This window comes from Myxine glutinosa, chromosome 8 (assembly GCF_964187855.1).
Source record: "Myxine glutinosa chromosome 8, kmMyxGlut1.1, whole genome shotgun sequence".
In the NCBI taxonomy this organism is placed as follows: Eukaryota; Metazoa; Chordata; class Myxini; order Myxiniformes; family Myxinidae; genus Myxine; species Myxine glutinosa.
The window spans coordinates 21,322,327-21,339,709 of record NC_136268.1 but is presented as its reverse complement, the minus strand read 5'-3'; the positions used below and the strand labels follow the sequence as shown (position 1 = coordinate 21,339,709).

General features: G+C 44.1%; 1 protein-coding gene across 1 annotated transcript in view; it reads left to right on the top strand.

Annotated features, from left to right (window-relative positions):
* Positions 1 to 8,522, top strand: part of LOC137417909 (uncharacterized) — a 41,261-nt gene extending 32,739 nt beyond the window's left edge. The window contains exons 7-8 of the mRNA XM_078783937.1: positions 4,499 to 4,651; positions 5,537 to 8,522. Coding sequence (XP_078640063.1) covers positions 4,499 to 4,651; positions 5,537 to 6,723 — 1,340 coding nt within the window. The 3' untranslated portion in view covers positions 6,724 to 8,522. The remainder of the gene's footprint in view (positions 1 to 4,498; positions 4,652 to 5,536) is intronic.
* Positions 8,523 to 17,383: the final 8,861 nt, after the last annotated feature.

The window sequence follows — 17,383 nt, the reverse complement described above, 5'->3', positions numbered from 1 at the left end:
GAAGTTGTTTTTGGGGTTTGTTGATCTGGAGAAAGCATTCGATAGGGTTCCACGCAAAGTATTGACATGGGCATTGAGGAAGTTAGGAGTGGAGGAATGGTTGATCAGAATCGTGATGGCAATGTACAAAAGAGCACGCACAGCTGTAAGGACGAAGGACAGGAACAGTGGTGAGTTTGAGGTGAAGGTGGGAGTGCATCAGGGGTCGGTACTAAGTCCACTACTATTTGTAGCTGTGATGGAGGTGCTGGCTCAGACCGTAAAGGAGGGTTTACCGTGGGAGTTGTTGTATGCAGATGATCTGGTGTTGATTGCGGAAAGTATGGATGGACTGAAGGAAAAGATGAACAAGTGGAAGGAATGTATGGAGACAAAAGGTCTGAAGGTGAATATCGGAAAGACAAAGGTGATGGCAAGTGGTAAAGCATGTGGTGAGGTGGAAAGAACTGGGAAGTGGCCGTGTGCTGTGTGCAGGAAGGGTGTCGGAGTGAACTCCATTCAATGTACAATGTGTGCTGAGTGGGTTCATCAAAAATGTAGTGGTCTGAGAGGGTCATTAACCAGTGTGGCAGCTACATTCAAATGTAAGGTGTGCACAGAGGGAGCTGCAGATGGAGGAAATGTTGAGTTGGATCTTGGAGACGGCGTGAAGCTGGAAGGTGTGAAAACATTTTGCTACCTCGGAGACATGCTGAATGGAGAAGGTGGATCAGACTCGGCAACGGTTGCTCGAGTGAGATGTGCATGGAAGAAGTTTCGGGAACTGAGTGGCGTGCTGATGAGGAGGAGAGTGTCGCTGAAGCTGAAGGGAAAGGTGTATGCTGCATGTGTGAGAAGTGTTATGATTTATGGGAGCGAGACATGGGTAATGAACGTAGAGCAGCAACGAAGGCTGGAAAGGGTGGAAATGCGAATGGTTCGATGGATGTGTGGAGTATCGTTGAGAGAGAGGAAGACAAATGATGAATTGCGAAAGATGATGGGAATATTGCCTGTGATTGATGCTGTGAAGAGGAACAGGTTGAGATGGTTTGGTCATGTATTGAGGAAGGATGAAAGTGACTGGTTGAGAAGAGTGATGGAAGTTAATGTAGAAGGAAGTAGAGGACGGGGAAGACCGAGAAAGACTTGGCTAAAGATGGTGGAAGAAGAAATGCGGGCAAGGGGGTTAACAAGGAGAGATGCAGAAAATAGGGCAAAATGGAGAAGATTGTCATGGGGACCGCAAGGCTAACCCCCGCTCTAGCAGGGAACATGGCCTTAAAATGCATGTTGTTGTTGTTGTTGTTGTTTCCTGGGAAAACCACATTTCAAATCTGGCCTCCAAAGCCAGTCGCCGACTGGGCATCCTCCGTCGTGCGAAGTCCTTCCTTGGCACACCTGAGCTCCTCACCACATACAAGGCTTTCATCCGCAGCTCTATGGAATACTGCTCTCCCCTCTGGTCTGGTGCTCCTGCCTCACACCGAGCTCGTCTTCACGCTGTTGAAACCAAAGCGTTCAGAATCATTGGAATCTCCCGCGATGAAGCTAACTCCAAGGGCCTTTCACTCACTCACCGCAGGCAGGTTGGTGGTCTTTCCGTCTTCTACCGACTCCTCTCTGGCCTTGCCCCCCCAGCTCTCTCTGGGCTCTGTCCCCCAAATATTCCTACAGGTCGCACAAGATCTGCATGCAACCCTCTTATGGTTAAACTGCCAAAATCAAGACTTTCTGCCCACCTTCACTCCTTCATTCCTCTTTTCTCCCGCCTCTGGAACAAACGCCCTCACTCTCTTAAATCCCACTCCACCCTCCAGGTCTTTAAAACAGCTGTTCACCACCATCTCTTATCCTCCCCCATCCAAAACCTTGATCTTTTCTACCCCTGCTAATTTCGGTCCCCTTGTGTTTTATACCTCTCCCCCTTCCCACGCCGCCTCTCCCCAAGCCCTCTCCCTCCCAGACTTCTCCCTTCTCTCAAATGTTGTGGTTGTGTGCTTCCCCTTCTCTCCCCATCTTGTCTTCCGCTCCCTCTTTTTGTATATTTTGTTTGTCTGGTTGATTTGTTTGTGAAATAAATGTTAGCTCTTCCACGAGCCTCGATTCAGTATACAAAAAAAAAAAAAAAAAAAATTGGGATTTGTGGATCTGGAGAAGGCCTACGACACTGTTCCGAGAGAGATGGTGATGGCGACACTGAGATGGATGGGAGTGCCAGATGCAGAAGTTAGGTTGGTGGACGAGATGGGCAAGGGAACAAAAGGAAGAGTTTTGGTTGGTCCTGAGATGTCGGAGAAGTTCAATGTGAACATCGGTTTGAGGCAGAGAAGCGATTGCAACCCACTCCTGTTTATCATGGTGATGGAGCTGGTAAGTAGGAAGGTAGACATGAAAGATATTCTGGGGAGGTTATTGTATGCTGACGATCTGGTTGTTGGGGTGGAGAGTTGGTGGGAGATGCAGGAAGTACTGGGGGAGTGGAAGGAGGCATTTAAGAAACATGGGCTGAAAATGAGCATGGAGAAGGTGTAGGTGATGTGGGTTGGGCAGCAGAAAAAATAAATGAATGTCAGGTTGGAAGGGAAAGGAGGAGATCAAACGAGGAAATAGGTTTGTGTATCTGGGTGGAACAGTGACCGGCAATGGTAAGTCAGAGGTAGATGCATGGAGGGGGAGTCAGGTGGGTGTGAATGCCTCAAAGAGAATGTAGAGTGTAATGGCAGACAAAGATTTCAAGGAGGTTGTAAGGAAAGTTTCTGTTGTCTTGTTTAACGCCAGCCTACCTCTACGGTCTGTAGATGGTGGCAGTGACAGAAAGACAACGGAGGCTCCAGGTTTGCAAGAACAACTAGGTCAGGAGGATTGTGGGAATGAAGAGGGTGGATAGAAAGAGAATGGATGAACTGAGGGATGAGATTGGTGTGCAAATGAGCTTGATGGGGAGATTGGTAAAATTCTGGCTGAGATGGGCTGGCATTTGTTGTGGATGGGGGAAGAGAGAATGACAAAGAGAGCGGATAGGCTGAGGGAACAAGATAGAAGGAAAAGAGGTTCTCAGTAGCATTTTTAAGTATTTCATTATTTCTTCAGTAAGTGCAAGTTTCTTCCTGAGTCCGACCATCGATTTATGGCCCGTATTCGTCATGTGGGGATTTGACTGTTCTGACAGTGAAGAAGACCACCTTGATGTGAAACCTGAGCCTCCCAGCCCTGGGCTGGCTGTGAGGCATGTGGATACGAACAAGTCCCCATTCATGTTTGCATTTTTCAACAAGCATCCCCTTCGTCTTACATTGGACAGTTGTTCAGAAACTAACATGATACGCTTGTTATTGGACAGGAGTGTGGACACGAAGATTGTGCAAAGTACTCAACAGGTGTTTCAGGCTGACGGTGCCATGCCTTTAAACATCGTGAGCGAAACTCGACTGTTGTTATTGAGGAACAATTTTACTCAACTTTGAACGTGCTTGTGGTCCCCGAATTGGATGTGGATGTACCAGCTGGAACTCCATTATTGATTGCCAATTATATAGGCCTTTGTCCAACTATGCAACTCGTTATAATATTTGACTGTGAACCAATTACCTCTGAACACTCATGCCATTCGACGTACATAAGGGGCTGTAGTGCTCCTGCTGGTGGCCCCACAATTTGTCCTGGAGTTCAGATTGAAATGGTAATTCCTGAGGGCATCGACCACGAGTCTTATGTTGGCATTCAGCTCTATCTCAACTCCCCTTGCACCTGTTTGCTGCTGCCTAAGCGATTTTGGTCTGAGCCTAACCATGTTCACTCTGTGGCTGATCGGTTCAGAATTTCCAACACCACTGACCTACCCATAAAGCTCTGTAAACACACCCATGTGTGAATTGTGCACTCCATTGCCAGCGTTTCTGATCGGATACTGCCTTCACCCACGATCCATACAATTGAGCCTCCTCTCTTTACAGATGATGGTCAGCTAATAAACAATGATCCAGACGTCACTGTCCATGATGTTCTGACTGAGTGACCCTTACCCTTTACTAAACAGATCCGCATGGATCACGACGCAGATGGAACGCAGTGATGTTCGCCGAGTTAATGTTCATTAACGACAGAGTACTCACCGATCAAAAAAGCCACCGTCAGCAATGTAAAAAGGTATCATGAACTTCTCCGACATCTCAGGACCAACCAAAACTCTTCCTTTTGTTCCCTTGCCCATCTCGTCCACCAACCTAACTTCTGCATCTGGCACTCCCATCCATCTCAGATTTGGGGGTTGTTGTTAGGGAGTGAGAACGTTTTTGTCACTCTGTTCGTTTATTTGGCGGTTACAGGTGTGCATAGGTTCACATAGGTACACATGAGGGTATGACTGTGCGAAGCAGTACTACGATTCTGGGTTATTTATTCAAAAAGACGTTTTATTTTGCCCTTGCCTACTAACTCGTGAATCGTTGTTCCACAGGCTCTTGGCCAGGAATTTTTGCCTGAAGTTGATTGACAAAATTTTCCCTTTTTGACCTAGAGCGGCTCATGAAACTGGAGATGGAAGGACTCGTTTACTTCCTGCAACATGAGCTCGCACAGAACTTTCAGGTCGATGACGACATGGTCGTGGAACAGCTTCAGGCTTCCATGTCTGAACTGCGCAAGTTGAAGCTTGCTCTGCCTTCTCCAGGTAAGGGAGCACACTTTGTTTAACCCCATTATCTTTAACACTGGAACTTCCCTGCTTTTATCAATCACTGGTGGGCTCGACACAATCTGGTGTTTTTACCGCTTATTGTAGTCTAACCCTTCGGACATCAGCCCCTAGTTGCTCAAAGCTCGGATAAGCACTATCCTGTGGATAAGTTACTTATCCCGGGATAAAATTTATCCAATGGATAATGTCCGTTGTTCAAAGCCTGGATAACCTTTTCCGCTGGATAAGGTGTTGATTTTCCAGATAACTTTATCCGAGTCTCCTCTGGCCTGGATAAACGCCTTGCCCATGATTACTAAGGCGTACCTAGGTTTGTCAAATTCATAAGGTGTGGAAGGCGTCGTGGCAATCACCAACCACGCTTCTTCTTCTCATCATACGTTACGGTGTTGGAAAATTTACTCCTGATGACCCTGATATACTCTTGTCACCTGACACAACATATCCCTTGCATTTGGTGTAAAGTTTGCCTTCCTCTTTCTCTTTTGACACTCTTCTGCCACCATTATTGTTTTGCCAGCAGACAACAGTGCAATGCATTGTGGGATACCATGTACCTGCCAAACGTTTATCCACACCTTATCCAGCAGTTAGCTATCCTACCCTTATCCACCCTTTGAACAACTGTAGTTTATCCGTCGGTTAGTTAACCCTCGGATACGAATTTTAACCAGAGGAATAGCTCTTATCCTGTGGTTAAATTATCCGAGTTTTGATGAATTGGGGCCTGGGAGTTTTTATTGTCCAACTATCTTTGTGTCCATTTTGTAAGTTTGGGTATCTATCAAAATGATTTCCACCCTTCTGTTTGACCATGCCCTCCACGACTAATTTTTCTTTTCTTTTGTACTTTTCTAGGAAAGCCTGAAGAATTTCCACAGAGGCCTTCGGGCCAACTTCCTCAGGAGACGAGCCCACCAGTCGAGCTTAATGGTACAGTGAATGGGCAACAAAAGAGTAGCAAAGCTGTTACACCAACAGCCAAGGCTGAGGGTCGAGTCTTGGCAATCAGCACTACTGCAGCAGCGACATCTCTTCGTTCTGTGGAGTCATCAGCAGTGACTCGAGGCAAGAGAAAGAAACAAATTGTGGGACATCGTTCTCCTTCAAGCCCGGAAAATGGTTTGACAAACCTGCTGGCAAATGAGAATGTGTCGCCATCGTCTCACTTTGTCCCACAGTGGAGGAAACCTGCAGAGAACGTAGACAGGTCAACTACTGCCACAGATGGTGCTTCTACTTCAAAAATGATTCCAGTCACAGACACTTTCCTGCAGAACTGGAGTACAGTTATAAGTGTGGACAATGTAGTGCGAGGGGATGATCATATTTCCGAGCGACGCACGTCGAGGCATTCGCTTTATGAAAATGTGATTGAGAGTTCTGATGGAGGCTTGAATGGTGAAAGTGAAACTTTGGTTATAGACAGTAGGCCTGTGCTTAGCTTTTCGAAAAGGCAGAGCATAGTTGGAAACGATTCTCACAACAGCGTGGAGCAATTGGGGAGGAATGCACCCTCCAAAGGTGTGGAACACGAAACTTGTTTGGTGCAAGGTTCAGTCAAGGGTTCTCCTTCGCTTTGCAGCAGCCGCTCTGCTCACGGTACACCACTGCATGCTCCTGCCTTATCCTGTGAAGTAAGCAGCATGCCTGTCATTCCGATAGCAGCAGCGACGTCACCAAATAAGGGCACAAAAACAGTCAGACATAACGGAGTAATGGATTCGATAAATACGGGAACAGAAACCTTTCCCGTGATAAACCCAAAGCTTAACCAGAACTCTCAGCAATTTGCGAGTAAAGCTGAAGCAGGATTGCCTGGCGCTATCCCTTTGCACAGCAGGAGCATTGATTCGGCCCTCAAGCAGCCGTGGCCAATTATGGAAACCTCCCAGGGCTCAGGCACTGCTCAGCTTCAGGCCTCTGCCCCATGCCTGGTATTTGAAGACGGGCAGTTCTTGAGAACGGCTGAAGAAACCGTTTTGATCCCAGCAATGCCACGTGTCCGCGTGGTGACTGCTCTGGGAAACAGTGCGGTGGTATAGCAGTGGTTGTACCAAAATAGAATGGTTTGACCTTCCATCGAGGTTCACATGTGCTCGTCACATCGAGTAGATCATTTGCTTCGTCAATGACCAACGTGATCGACGTTTGCCATGACCAGTTGGAGTCGTGTCAACAAACTCTTATTACCTTTGCAGGTTCTGACTCATCTTAAAAGTGTGTGATGAGATTCAAGTGTCTTTTGAATGTTCTTGAAAACAATTCCTCAGATAGGGGTAGGGGACTGCTAGTTGTATGGTTTGCAGGTAGAAGAGTGTCGAGTTGTGTTGCATGAGAGATCACTTGGTGAAATGGAAAGAATGGTGACTGACTGGGTGGCAGTGACAGTGTGGGTTGGGGGTTAGGGAGGCAGTGTGGAGTTTGCAAAGACAATAGGATTTGAGCTATTGCTGGGATCAAACTTGGACAAAACCATCATTCCAGCTGGACCTGCTTAGTTTCTTTAAAATCAAATTAATGCACGTTGCTGACCACACAAGTTTATGCCAGGTCTAGGTTTAGGCCACAAAAGGAGCCTTGTGTTTGAGCTGGAGCTCTTTTTGGTACCAGGACTCTTTTTCGAGGTCGAGGTGGTCTCGGCCCTTGGGTTGGATAGCCAAAGTGGTGGCATTGTGGATGTCACCTCTGCTTGTGGCAACCGTTCCTTGAACTCTTTTTTTTTTTTTTTTTTGGCAAATCTGAGGTTCTCGATTTCTTTTTTTCCACCTTCGGAATCTGAGTTACTCATTCATGTTTTTATATTCCATTTTATGTGATATTCAGTGCTTAAAGCTTCCAGGACTTAAAAAGTTTTTCTTTGTATCTATTCCTCGCTGGTGAACAGACCAGCCATCATGATTGTGTCCATTCCCCGAGTAGTATTACCCGAACAACCGTTTCGCTCACTGGGACAGTTTTTTTTTTTTTAACAATGTAAATAAATAAATATGCGTTCCTTTATTCGGTACCAGATTGAGTTTCTGGATTGCCGCTGGAAAACAACAGGGAAGATGACCGATGATGGTATGAAAGATGAATTTTTTTACAGATGTGTATTTTTGAGCAGTCGTGATTTCCACCCTTGTGTTTTTGAACGCTACGTGTAACCTTCGCACCTGTCACCGATTTATCGTACTTGAGCATTCAAAATGACGTTTGTAAATAGACGAAGGCACGAAACCTCTTCGGATTTTTGCTATTATTGTGTGTGTATAGCAAGCCTGCACAATTCGTTATATTTGCCTCGTCGTTTGCCATTTGCTGCACGACGGTCAACTCCGTGTATCGACATAACTATGCTTCCCAATTAGCTAACCCGGTAGTTTTTGTCGTATTTTTTTTTTTGTTGTTATTATTTTTTCTATCCAGGCCCGACGGTGACATGTACAGCGTTTAAATGTAAATTGTATAAGTGCCGTCGCTTTCCCAAAGCTGATGTTTTTGTTTTAGTATTTATAAGTAAATGTACTTAGAGAGGTGAGGGGAGGCAGAAGATCATGAAGTATTTCCAGTAGTTTTTGTGCTCCATCGTTTCACAAGTCTGCTTTGAACTTTAGGTTACTTGGAGTTCATCACTGGATCCTGCCTTCCTATATTGAGGATTGCTCCTTTCTTTTTGCTTCAGGGATCATGTTTGGGGGATTGTGGGATGTTATGGGGCAGGAGGGGTGGGTGGTACTGTTCTAATTAATTATTTCAATTGATCAACCCAGTATTTAAAAAGGCTCGTTACAAGTAACTGTTCCGTATTTCGTATTTTTGTACCTTTATTTCTATGCATTTCCAGTACAACTAGAATGTGATGATGCGTATTGTCTTTTTTTACGATTGCACACAAACGCAACAGTTCTCCAACTCTTGGGCACAAACCCAATTGCTCCCCCCTCCGGAAATTCTCATGGGACGTGTAAATTGATTCTGTGCTTTCAATATGCTTCTGCTCGGTCAACACTTGCAGGTTTGATAAAATCCTGAAAAATGTCTCGCTCTATCTCTCCAAAAAGACATTATGGCAAACCCTCCCATCTTCTTCCGAAACAAACTACTAGAAGATGCACAAACCTTTCGGCCTCACCATCAGCTGTGATCTTTCTTGGGCAAGCCACATGTTATATCTAAGTTGGCCTTCAAAGCCAGTCATCCTCAATCGTGCAAAGTCTTTGATTGGCACACCTGAACTTTTATCTACCTACAAGGCCTTCATCGACAGAGTACTCATTTCCCCTCTGGACTGCCCCCTGCCTCACTTCCTCAGCTTGACGTTGTGAAAACAAAGGCCTTCAATGTTATTGGAATCTCCCGCGATGAAGATGAGTCTATCGGTCAATCACTTTCAAGTCTACAGACAGGTCTGTGGTCTCCTTTCTGCTCTTGTATCCTCTGCCTTCTCTGTGCATTGTCTCCCCCAGATCCCACGGTGTCCTTCACGTGAAGAATATGCGAGTTATCGTCGCACCATGAACAAATTACCAATTCCTACTCTAACCGACAGAGGGAATTGCATCAGCAGCATGGCCATGCCCTCAGCCAATGACCCGACCGTGCAGACTTGTGCTGTATATGAAAGAAGAAGAACTCTCCCGAAACCCATCTCTTCAGTTTGTCCTTCCACTTCTGTGATTGAGAGTTTGCAGCTGTGTCTATCTTATTCACCCCCTGTGTCCTCCCATTGCTCTAATTCATCCCCAACACCCTTTTCTCCTAACTACAGCTCCAACTGTCTGAGACATCAAAATAGTGGCTCTTCTTATCCTTTTTCTTCTCCAGGGGTGCACTCCATCATTTTGAAGGATCAATTCAAAACTTGTGGTGTTGTTGACATTTCCTATGAGAATATTTTTGTTTTAATCCATCTTTGTCAACACTTTTGGATTTGGACGAAACTTGGTGGATGAGTTGGTCAAGTGAAATGAAGAAGGTGATTCGAGTTTGGTTCAGGTCCAGATCCACATCTGGCCTATCATTGGGCAACAAAACACAAACTGTTCAGCTTGGCAGAGGTTTGCACTCTGCCAAGTATCTCACCCAACTTACGTTGGTGTGTATTACGTCTGAGTTTTAACAGAATAACCACAGTGTAAGGATTCATGTGTGAAGACTGAGAAAAGAGAGGGAATCAAACAGGACACAGCTGTATTTATCGCGATCTTGGCAAAGGATACAGAACGACACACCTCACGGGTGCTAGTGCGGAACGCACGTCCGCTAGGACTCAACGCACATCTCACCCCCCCCCCCCCCCCCTTCAGAACCGGATGTTCAAACTTCCCTTTACAGTAGGCCCAGGAGACGGGTTTCTTCCATGGGCAGGTATAATTCTTCAAAGCAGAACCGTACAGCATAACAAGCACACCAATGGGCGCAGCACGTACCTAGAGTCAAAATCACCACCACGGCCACGCTTCTGTTTTCTCTTTGCACCTAAAACAAAAACAACGGAAGTGACTCAAAGAAAATGTGACAATTCAAATAACCGCGAGTTAGCAGCATTTGCTCATCTATAATAATGAAAAGCAGTGTGTGTATGCCGTCTCCTCCATAACTCCAAAACCATGAAACCGATCAGCCCCACATTTTGCGTGCATACTTCTCGACCTCCAAGGGATTGCATGAATGAACACTGGGTGTTTGGGTGTGTTTTTGAAGATCATTTACGCTAACAAGCTTACCTTTGCCTTGGTCAGCCTGCATTCAGGTCACTCAGCTTGGGTGTCTTGATTCCACCATTTTATCTGCTCAACTGAAGCATCCCTTGCTTCAGAACAGGTCGGTTTCTGTGCAATAAATCTTAATATCTATGAATGGTAATTTAGCTGATCTTCATACCTACGAATCGCTGTATTCCTGTATACGTCACAATGCTTATAATGCCAGTTTTCATGCCTTTATTTAATTTCCGCAAAGATCGAGAATCATCTCTTCACCTGAACCGAATTTCGAATTTTAACTCTGGAATTGACCTCATCAGCAGTTCGACTCTTAAAAAGTGTTCATTTGTCTAATTCGGACATTGTGGGACACTCCAGGCATCTCAACAGTATTTTGGAGTGCTTGAGCTGCTTGGCGAGTGCTCTACGAGCAGCTTGATAATGGAACATCCCATGAGGTGGAACACACCTGCTCCCTCCTCAGATTGTCTATTTTATTTATTTCCTTCCTTTAAAAGGTACATACTGTATATCGATGAATGAAGGCAACTCCTCCCCTCACCCCCTCCTCGTGCCTCGCCTTTGTTGTGCGACCTGTCACTTCCACATAAATACACGCGTATAGGAATAAAGTCCATCAGCCTCGTGTTGAAGTTCCAGCATGTTGGTTTGAGCTGTGAATTTAAAAGTCGACGAAAAACGTTTTTTTCAAATTCGATAAACATTACAGAGAAACAATCTGCTTCTAATAATTCTTCTTTTTCAAACTCGAAAAGCATTACAGAGAAACTCAGCCATGATAATTCTTCTTCCAGAGAAACAGCGTGAACATTGGTAACATAAATTGCCCAGATCTTCTTCAAACTCACGCGAAACTATTTATTCAAACTCGGAAAGCATTACAGTCCACAGGTCATCAGGTGAGGTGCTGCTGGACCGTCATTCGCAGTCTTTAACCTTGGTCCGCATTCTTAGTCCGCAGTCCTTAACCTTCATTCACAGTCCTTTAATTGATCCTTAACCATTGGTGGATAGTGCCAAAAACGATACATAGCAGGATATCTCAATATGTTATGGATGGATTTGGACGAAACTTGATGGACAGGTTGTGTGTGTGACGAGGAAGAATCGATTCGATTTTGGTGAAGATCTGAATGTGGATTCGGATATGAGAATTATTTAATTTTTTAAGTGATTCTTCACCATTGGGAGTTTGGGCCAAAAACGATACATAGCAGGATATCTCAAAATGTTATGGATGGATTTGGACGAAACTTGTTGGACAGGTTGTGTGTGTGACGAGGAAGAATCGATTCGATTTTGGTGAAGATCTGAATGTGGATTCGGATATGAGAATTATTTAATTTTTAAAGTGATTCTTCACCATTGGTAGATCGTGCCATAAACGATACAAAGCAGGATATCTCAAAATGTTATGGATGGATGTGGACGAAACTTGTTGGACAGGTTGTGTGTGTGACAAGGACGAATCGATTAGATTTTGGTGAAGATCCGGATTCAGCATGTATAATTTTTAATTGATAAGGCATGATGTGAGATTGATCGTGCCCATCTTCACTTTTGGCATCTCGAAAAGAGTTCACTCCTTATGAAGGTAAATAAGTCTCTGCATGAGTTGTTCTCTGCTGCCTGTTATATAGCGTCATCATCTTCACTACTACCTTCCATGCCATCGCAACTGTCTGACGCAGACTCCTCTCTTGTGTATACACGGTAGCTTGACCTTTGGTGATGGTCTTCAGCTGCCCCAAGGTCCCTGCGTTTTCAATAGGAAGCATCCGCAGGTCCATCTTTCTTACAGAAGTTTGTCTGACTGTGACGTCAGTGCGGAGCTGAGCACACTGAACCAGACTTAGAGTTCTGTCCCTGAAGGTGTTTGTTAACCTTTTGGCAAAACATAGACTGAGCCTCAAACACTCCAGGTGAACCCTCTTGCCTTGTTGAAGCTCGTCGAGAATGTTCATGATCATCAAAGTTCCTTTGGCAGTTATTTAACCCAGAAGCTTTTAACGGGTAAATTTGCTGCGGCGTTTACAATGGTGTCGCACTTACGGGAGTTCCCCCTCTGGAAGGTCCTTTAGGGTAATGAAAACGGTCATGATTTCGGATTTCTGCTTTTCCCTCAAACTCAAAAATACAAGAGTAAACAGAAGTTCATCAATCAGAAGAGTTGATCATTCTACGTATTAATCAGTCGTGTTTTTACTCTCTGGTACATTGATTGTGATGTATTTGTAGTATTTGGTGTCCCATTAACAGCCATACCGAGTCATTGAATAATTCGATTATTTAGGTTATTTCAAATTGTTTTTTAAATGATTTCAAAATGCAGTTTTTTTTACTCAAAATAGCCGTTTCCATGGCAACTCCAGGTCAAGATGCATGGAATTCACTCAGAGGAATTGCAGGTATTTATTTGAAACCATCTACAACCTTCAAATCAATTTTATCAATGAAATGCAATCTATTTATTGGGAATATGAAAACGTGGTTTTTGCCCCAAATTTCTTATGAAGGTGTCAATGTGCAATGGTCATCACATCAAAATATGTTCCCTTGCCAAAGACTTTTCCAAAAAACCCTCTGAGGCCTTGCCACCCCAGGTGGTACTCACAAGTCAAATTTCCGCACTTGGCCCATGGACAACAGTATGTAATAAATAAATATAAATTAATCGGTAATTATATTGTTTTGTCAGGTCAGTCTTTTGGGACTGCCACAGGTAACACGTAACCCAATTACCTGCCACATGACCAGGTGGCATGGTGTCTCCTAAAAATCACCCATCCGGTTTGGACCGGTTTGGATCAAACCAAACACTTTAAAATGGTTCTAGTTTGTTATAAAAACGATTGAGAATAAAACGTTTATTTTTTAAATGTTTGTGGCCTCACTCTGGATAACTTTTTAATCGTTTTAATCACTTTGTCCCAATTCGATGTAACCGCCATTTTCTTCCTGTATCATCCTCACATATGGAGTAAAGTTTTTGCTGCTGTACTCCATGGCACGATCCTCGATTTAACAGAAGTAACGAACACGGGTGAAAACATGACCTCGTTGCACATTAGGTGCAGATGTATTGAGAACACCTGATGGTGGGTGGGAACGTATTAAACGTTGTCTATTTATTACGTATGCACGCACATGCACAATGAATGTTCGGACTCGTCCCAAAGAGTCAGACTGGGACACACACATAAGAACAGAAGTGCTGCTCACGGGAATATCGATGTTCAGAAACATATTACAAATTTAACTCTGAACCTTCAAACAAATAAATTATATCCCAACCTCAAAGAATCGTATTATTTAAATAAATTATCTACTCAAGTTGAACTCTATGACGTAAAACATCAATAATATCCCTTCAATGTAAAAATAGGTGAGGAGACTCCATTTTAAAAATTAACATTTTACATTAAAACAACTGGTGATGTTTTATAATCGTTATAAAATCGTTCCACATCTTTTGCTGATCTCAATCGTTTTTTTGTCCCGTTCCCGCGTCTCGTTCTGACGTACCTTGTCCTTTCCCACTAATTTGTGGAGTTCGCCGCCTCAGCCCTCAATCTCCTCAAAGAAACAGCGATTTCCGCTTTTCACTCATTCTTCAACCCTTCTCTGCCTGAACGCCACAATATGTTTTCTTTTTAATAGTACATATTTTCACACTTTTCTGGCTCCTTTGACAAGAACAAAAAAATGAATAAAATTAGTAATCGCTTTTGGATAAAACTTTTTTATTGTTACGAATTTACAACCTTCCTCTTACTGTTTTTCCTTCTTTCGCTCATTTATTTAACTTGCACGTCTAACCGTAAGTATTTGTTGGTAAAAGTATTTGTTTCGAATTTTAAAAGTTTACTTTTAATCACATTTTAAAATGGTCAATATTCTTTTTAATTCACCGACATTGCAGAATCTTCTTTTTCACTGCAACCTCTTTGCTGACACGGTGTTATAAATAGAACCTCCGTGTTGCCTGGCACTTCTTCTTCTTCTTTCGTCTTCTTCTTTTTCGGCCCCCTATTTTTCTTCTTCTTCTTCTTCTTAGAGACGGCAAGCATGGCTGGTGTTTTCCCAACCAAAACAAAGAGCGCGGTCACGTGATCGGGTACGTGACGTCACGGTAAACATCGCCGTAAGTGGTTGTGTAAAATGATGACGTGGATATCCACTCGTTCCCAAGGTGTTTAGAAAGTAACTTACCATTCGTTATTTCGAGTCCAACATTGGCCCCCTTGTATTTGCAGGTGTGCATTTAAATATTTCCAGGTTGTTTTTTGAACGACGGTTTTTCACCGAGACTGCTTGACCGTTGGGGAAATTTTTTGCTCAGTTACGCCCAACCGTTTCCATAGGAGCGAAAGCGGTTCTCGTCGAAAAACGTATTTACTTTCGCTTGGTGTGAAGCCTCTCGAAATACACGTTTCGGAATTCCCAATGTACGTTTGGGACAACGCGAAACACGTTCTGGACTACAAGATGGATGTGTCGGACATCCAGATGGACGTGTCGGACTACAAGATGGACGTGTCGGACTACAAGATGGACGTGTCGGACATCCAGATGGACGTGTCGGACTACAAGATGGACGTGTCGGACATCGAGATCGACGTGTCCGACTTCCAGATGGACGTGTCGGACATCCAGATCGACGTGTCCGACTTCCAGATGGACTTCAACATGGACGTTTCGGACTTCAAGATGGACGTGTCGGACCTCCAGATCGACGTGTCGAACTTCGAGATGGACGTGTCCGACTTCGAGATGGACGTGTCGAACTTCGAGATGGACGTGGCAGACTTCGAGATGGACGTGGCAGACTTCGAGATGGACGTGGCAGACTTCTAGATGGACCTTTCCAATTGCCACCAAACGGAATCGAACATATTTCGTTGGACATCGTGATTCTCATTTATCGCACACCTGGTGTAATCATAGCCAATCAAACATGGTTTGCAATAAACATCCTCTGGATACCAAAGCACGTGCCAGTTATGAATGATTGATAGTCTGGACGAGACCTTAGAATCTGCACTGTATAGGTATTGTCGACAAAGCACAGGTGAGTACAAGGAGTGCACAAAGCTCCCGCCATAATAGACGATAGGGCATGTGGTCCTAAGAGCTTGTCTTGTGGTCTCCATCTCCCGACTAAATAAAACTTATTTTATAATTAAGTTAAATATTTTTTATGAATTATCGTTCATATTCCCGCGTCATCGGTTGGAGCATTTTGTCGAATTTTAGGTTAGAATAACTAATATTTCGTCGGTAAAATAATTATCACGATCTCGATATTTATCCAATCAAATTGTACGTTTCATTTATCAACGTTGCTGCGATTTTTCATTTATGCGATTGGTCCGGAAAATATCAACATGGGCCTCATATAGCAAAAGGAGCCAATCAGCAACATCGTACGAGAGTGCTGCGGTACGGCGAATAGCGGGTCACGTGTGTAAACAGATGTTGTTTGGTGAAAAGTATCGGTGAAAATGGCATCAGTTGGTGTCAAATTTGGTGTAAAAAATAGGTGTTATGCACATGTTCCAGGTGCCGGTGGTGATATTGTGCCATTTACCGAAAAAAGGTGGAGAACGTTCTTGAGTGCTGTAGATATTTGGAGCGATTTGGTGGGAAACCAGGCCGACTTAGCGAGGTCTTTCGTCCGCGATCATGGTCTACACTGCAGCGCATGTGAAAGTGCATTGCCGGTCCCTGAAACTGGGGGTTGCCACGCAGTGTGTTACCGGTATTTCACTGATTCTACCAAGCAAAAACGTGTCCAAACTGCTAAACAGAAGCATCAGAATGTCACCCAATCATCCGGTAAGTTTAAAAGTAGCCTACAAATACATCACGAATGAGAAAATTGCATGTACAATCACGTAGGGAGGCCTATGAAATTGGGTCAGGTCAGTCCCAAATGTTGTGATTTGTGTAGTCTACATGAATCGTAAAATGTGGGACTTTTGTTTTTACATGTAGTAGATCGATGTATACACTTATGAGTTTAATATTTTGTGTTTGTTGTATACAGAACTGGATCCCTCTGCATGTTCTTCAAGCGGAGACATAGACAAACATACATCTGCTACATCTGATGCAAGACACTTGCGTTCCACTTCTAACAATGCAAAACAGCCGACTAAATCTTCTCACATCTTGCCAACAGTTTGTATCGTATGCAGGAGTGGTAAGACATTTCAGGATTCAAGAGGCAGAAAGCAGAAAGAACCATTGACGCTTTGTGAACAGATTGATGGAGGCAAGCTTCGACTCGCTGCAGAGGAAAAAGATGACAAAAATATTCTTGTTCATATCAGAGCATCTGATGCTCTGATAGTTGGAGCATCTGATGTTGTTGGAGCATCTGATGATACAGAGGGTGTAAACCGTGTAAAGGTTGGTGATGTGCAAGACCATCGAATATTAACCATTGCCCAGGACATCATCTACCTAGCTACTAAAGGCAAGACAATGTTACCGAAGCAGTCATCTCTAGCAATGGCGATACGGCATCTTAGTGGATCGGCAAAGCTAATAGGCTTACTTAATGGTTTTGGCTATAGCATTTCGCACACGTGTTCTCGAGCATGATACTGCCTTGGCACAGCAAGAAGTCCAACGAGGTTCTAGAGCTCTTCCATCGTGCTTGCAGAAGTCTGTCTTCACAACTCTCATCTGGGACAACAATGATTTTGGGGAGCAGACACTTTCGGGAAAAGACACAACCCATAATACCAACGGCATAGCTGTGCAGCGTGCAGAGATTCATCAGGATGCAGATGCACATTCTACACTTCCACCAGTACAAGGAATGAGAAAGACAAGAAAGCGCTCACTACCAGCACCACATACAGAGGTGGTTACATTCAGTGGTGAGAAGAAGTCGTCCCCGAAGGCATTTGCTGGCAATATGAAGCTGGAAATGACCCACTATGAGCCAACTTTATATCCTCACAAGAAGAAAGATGCCGCCTTC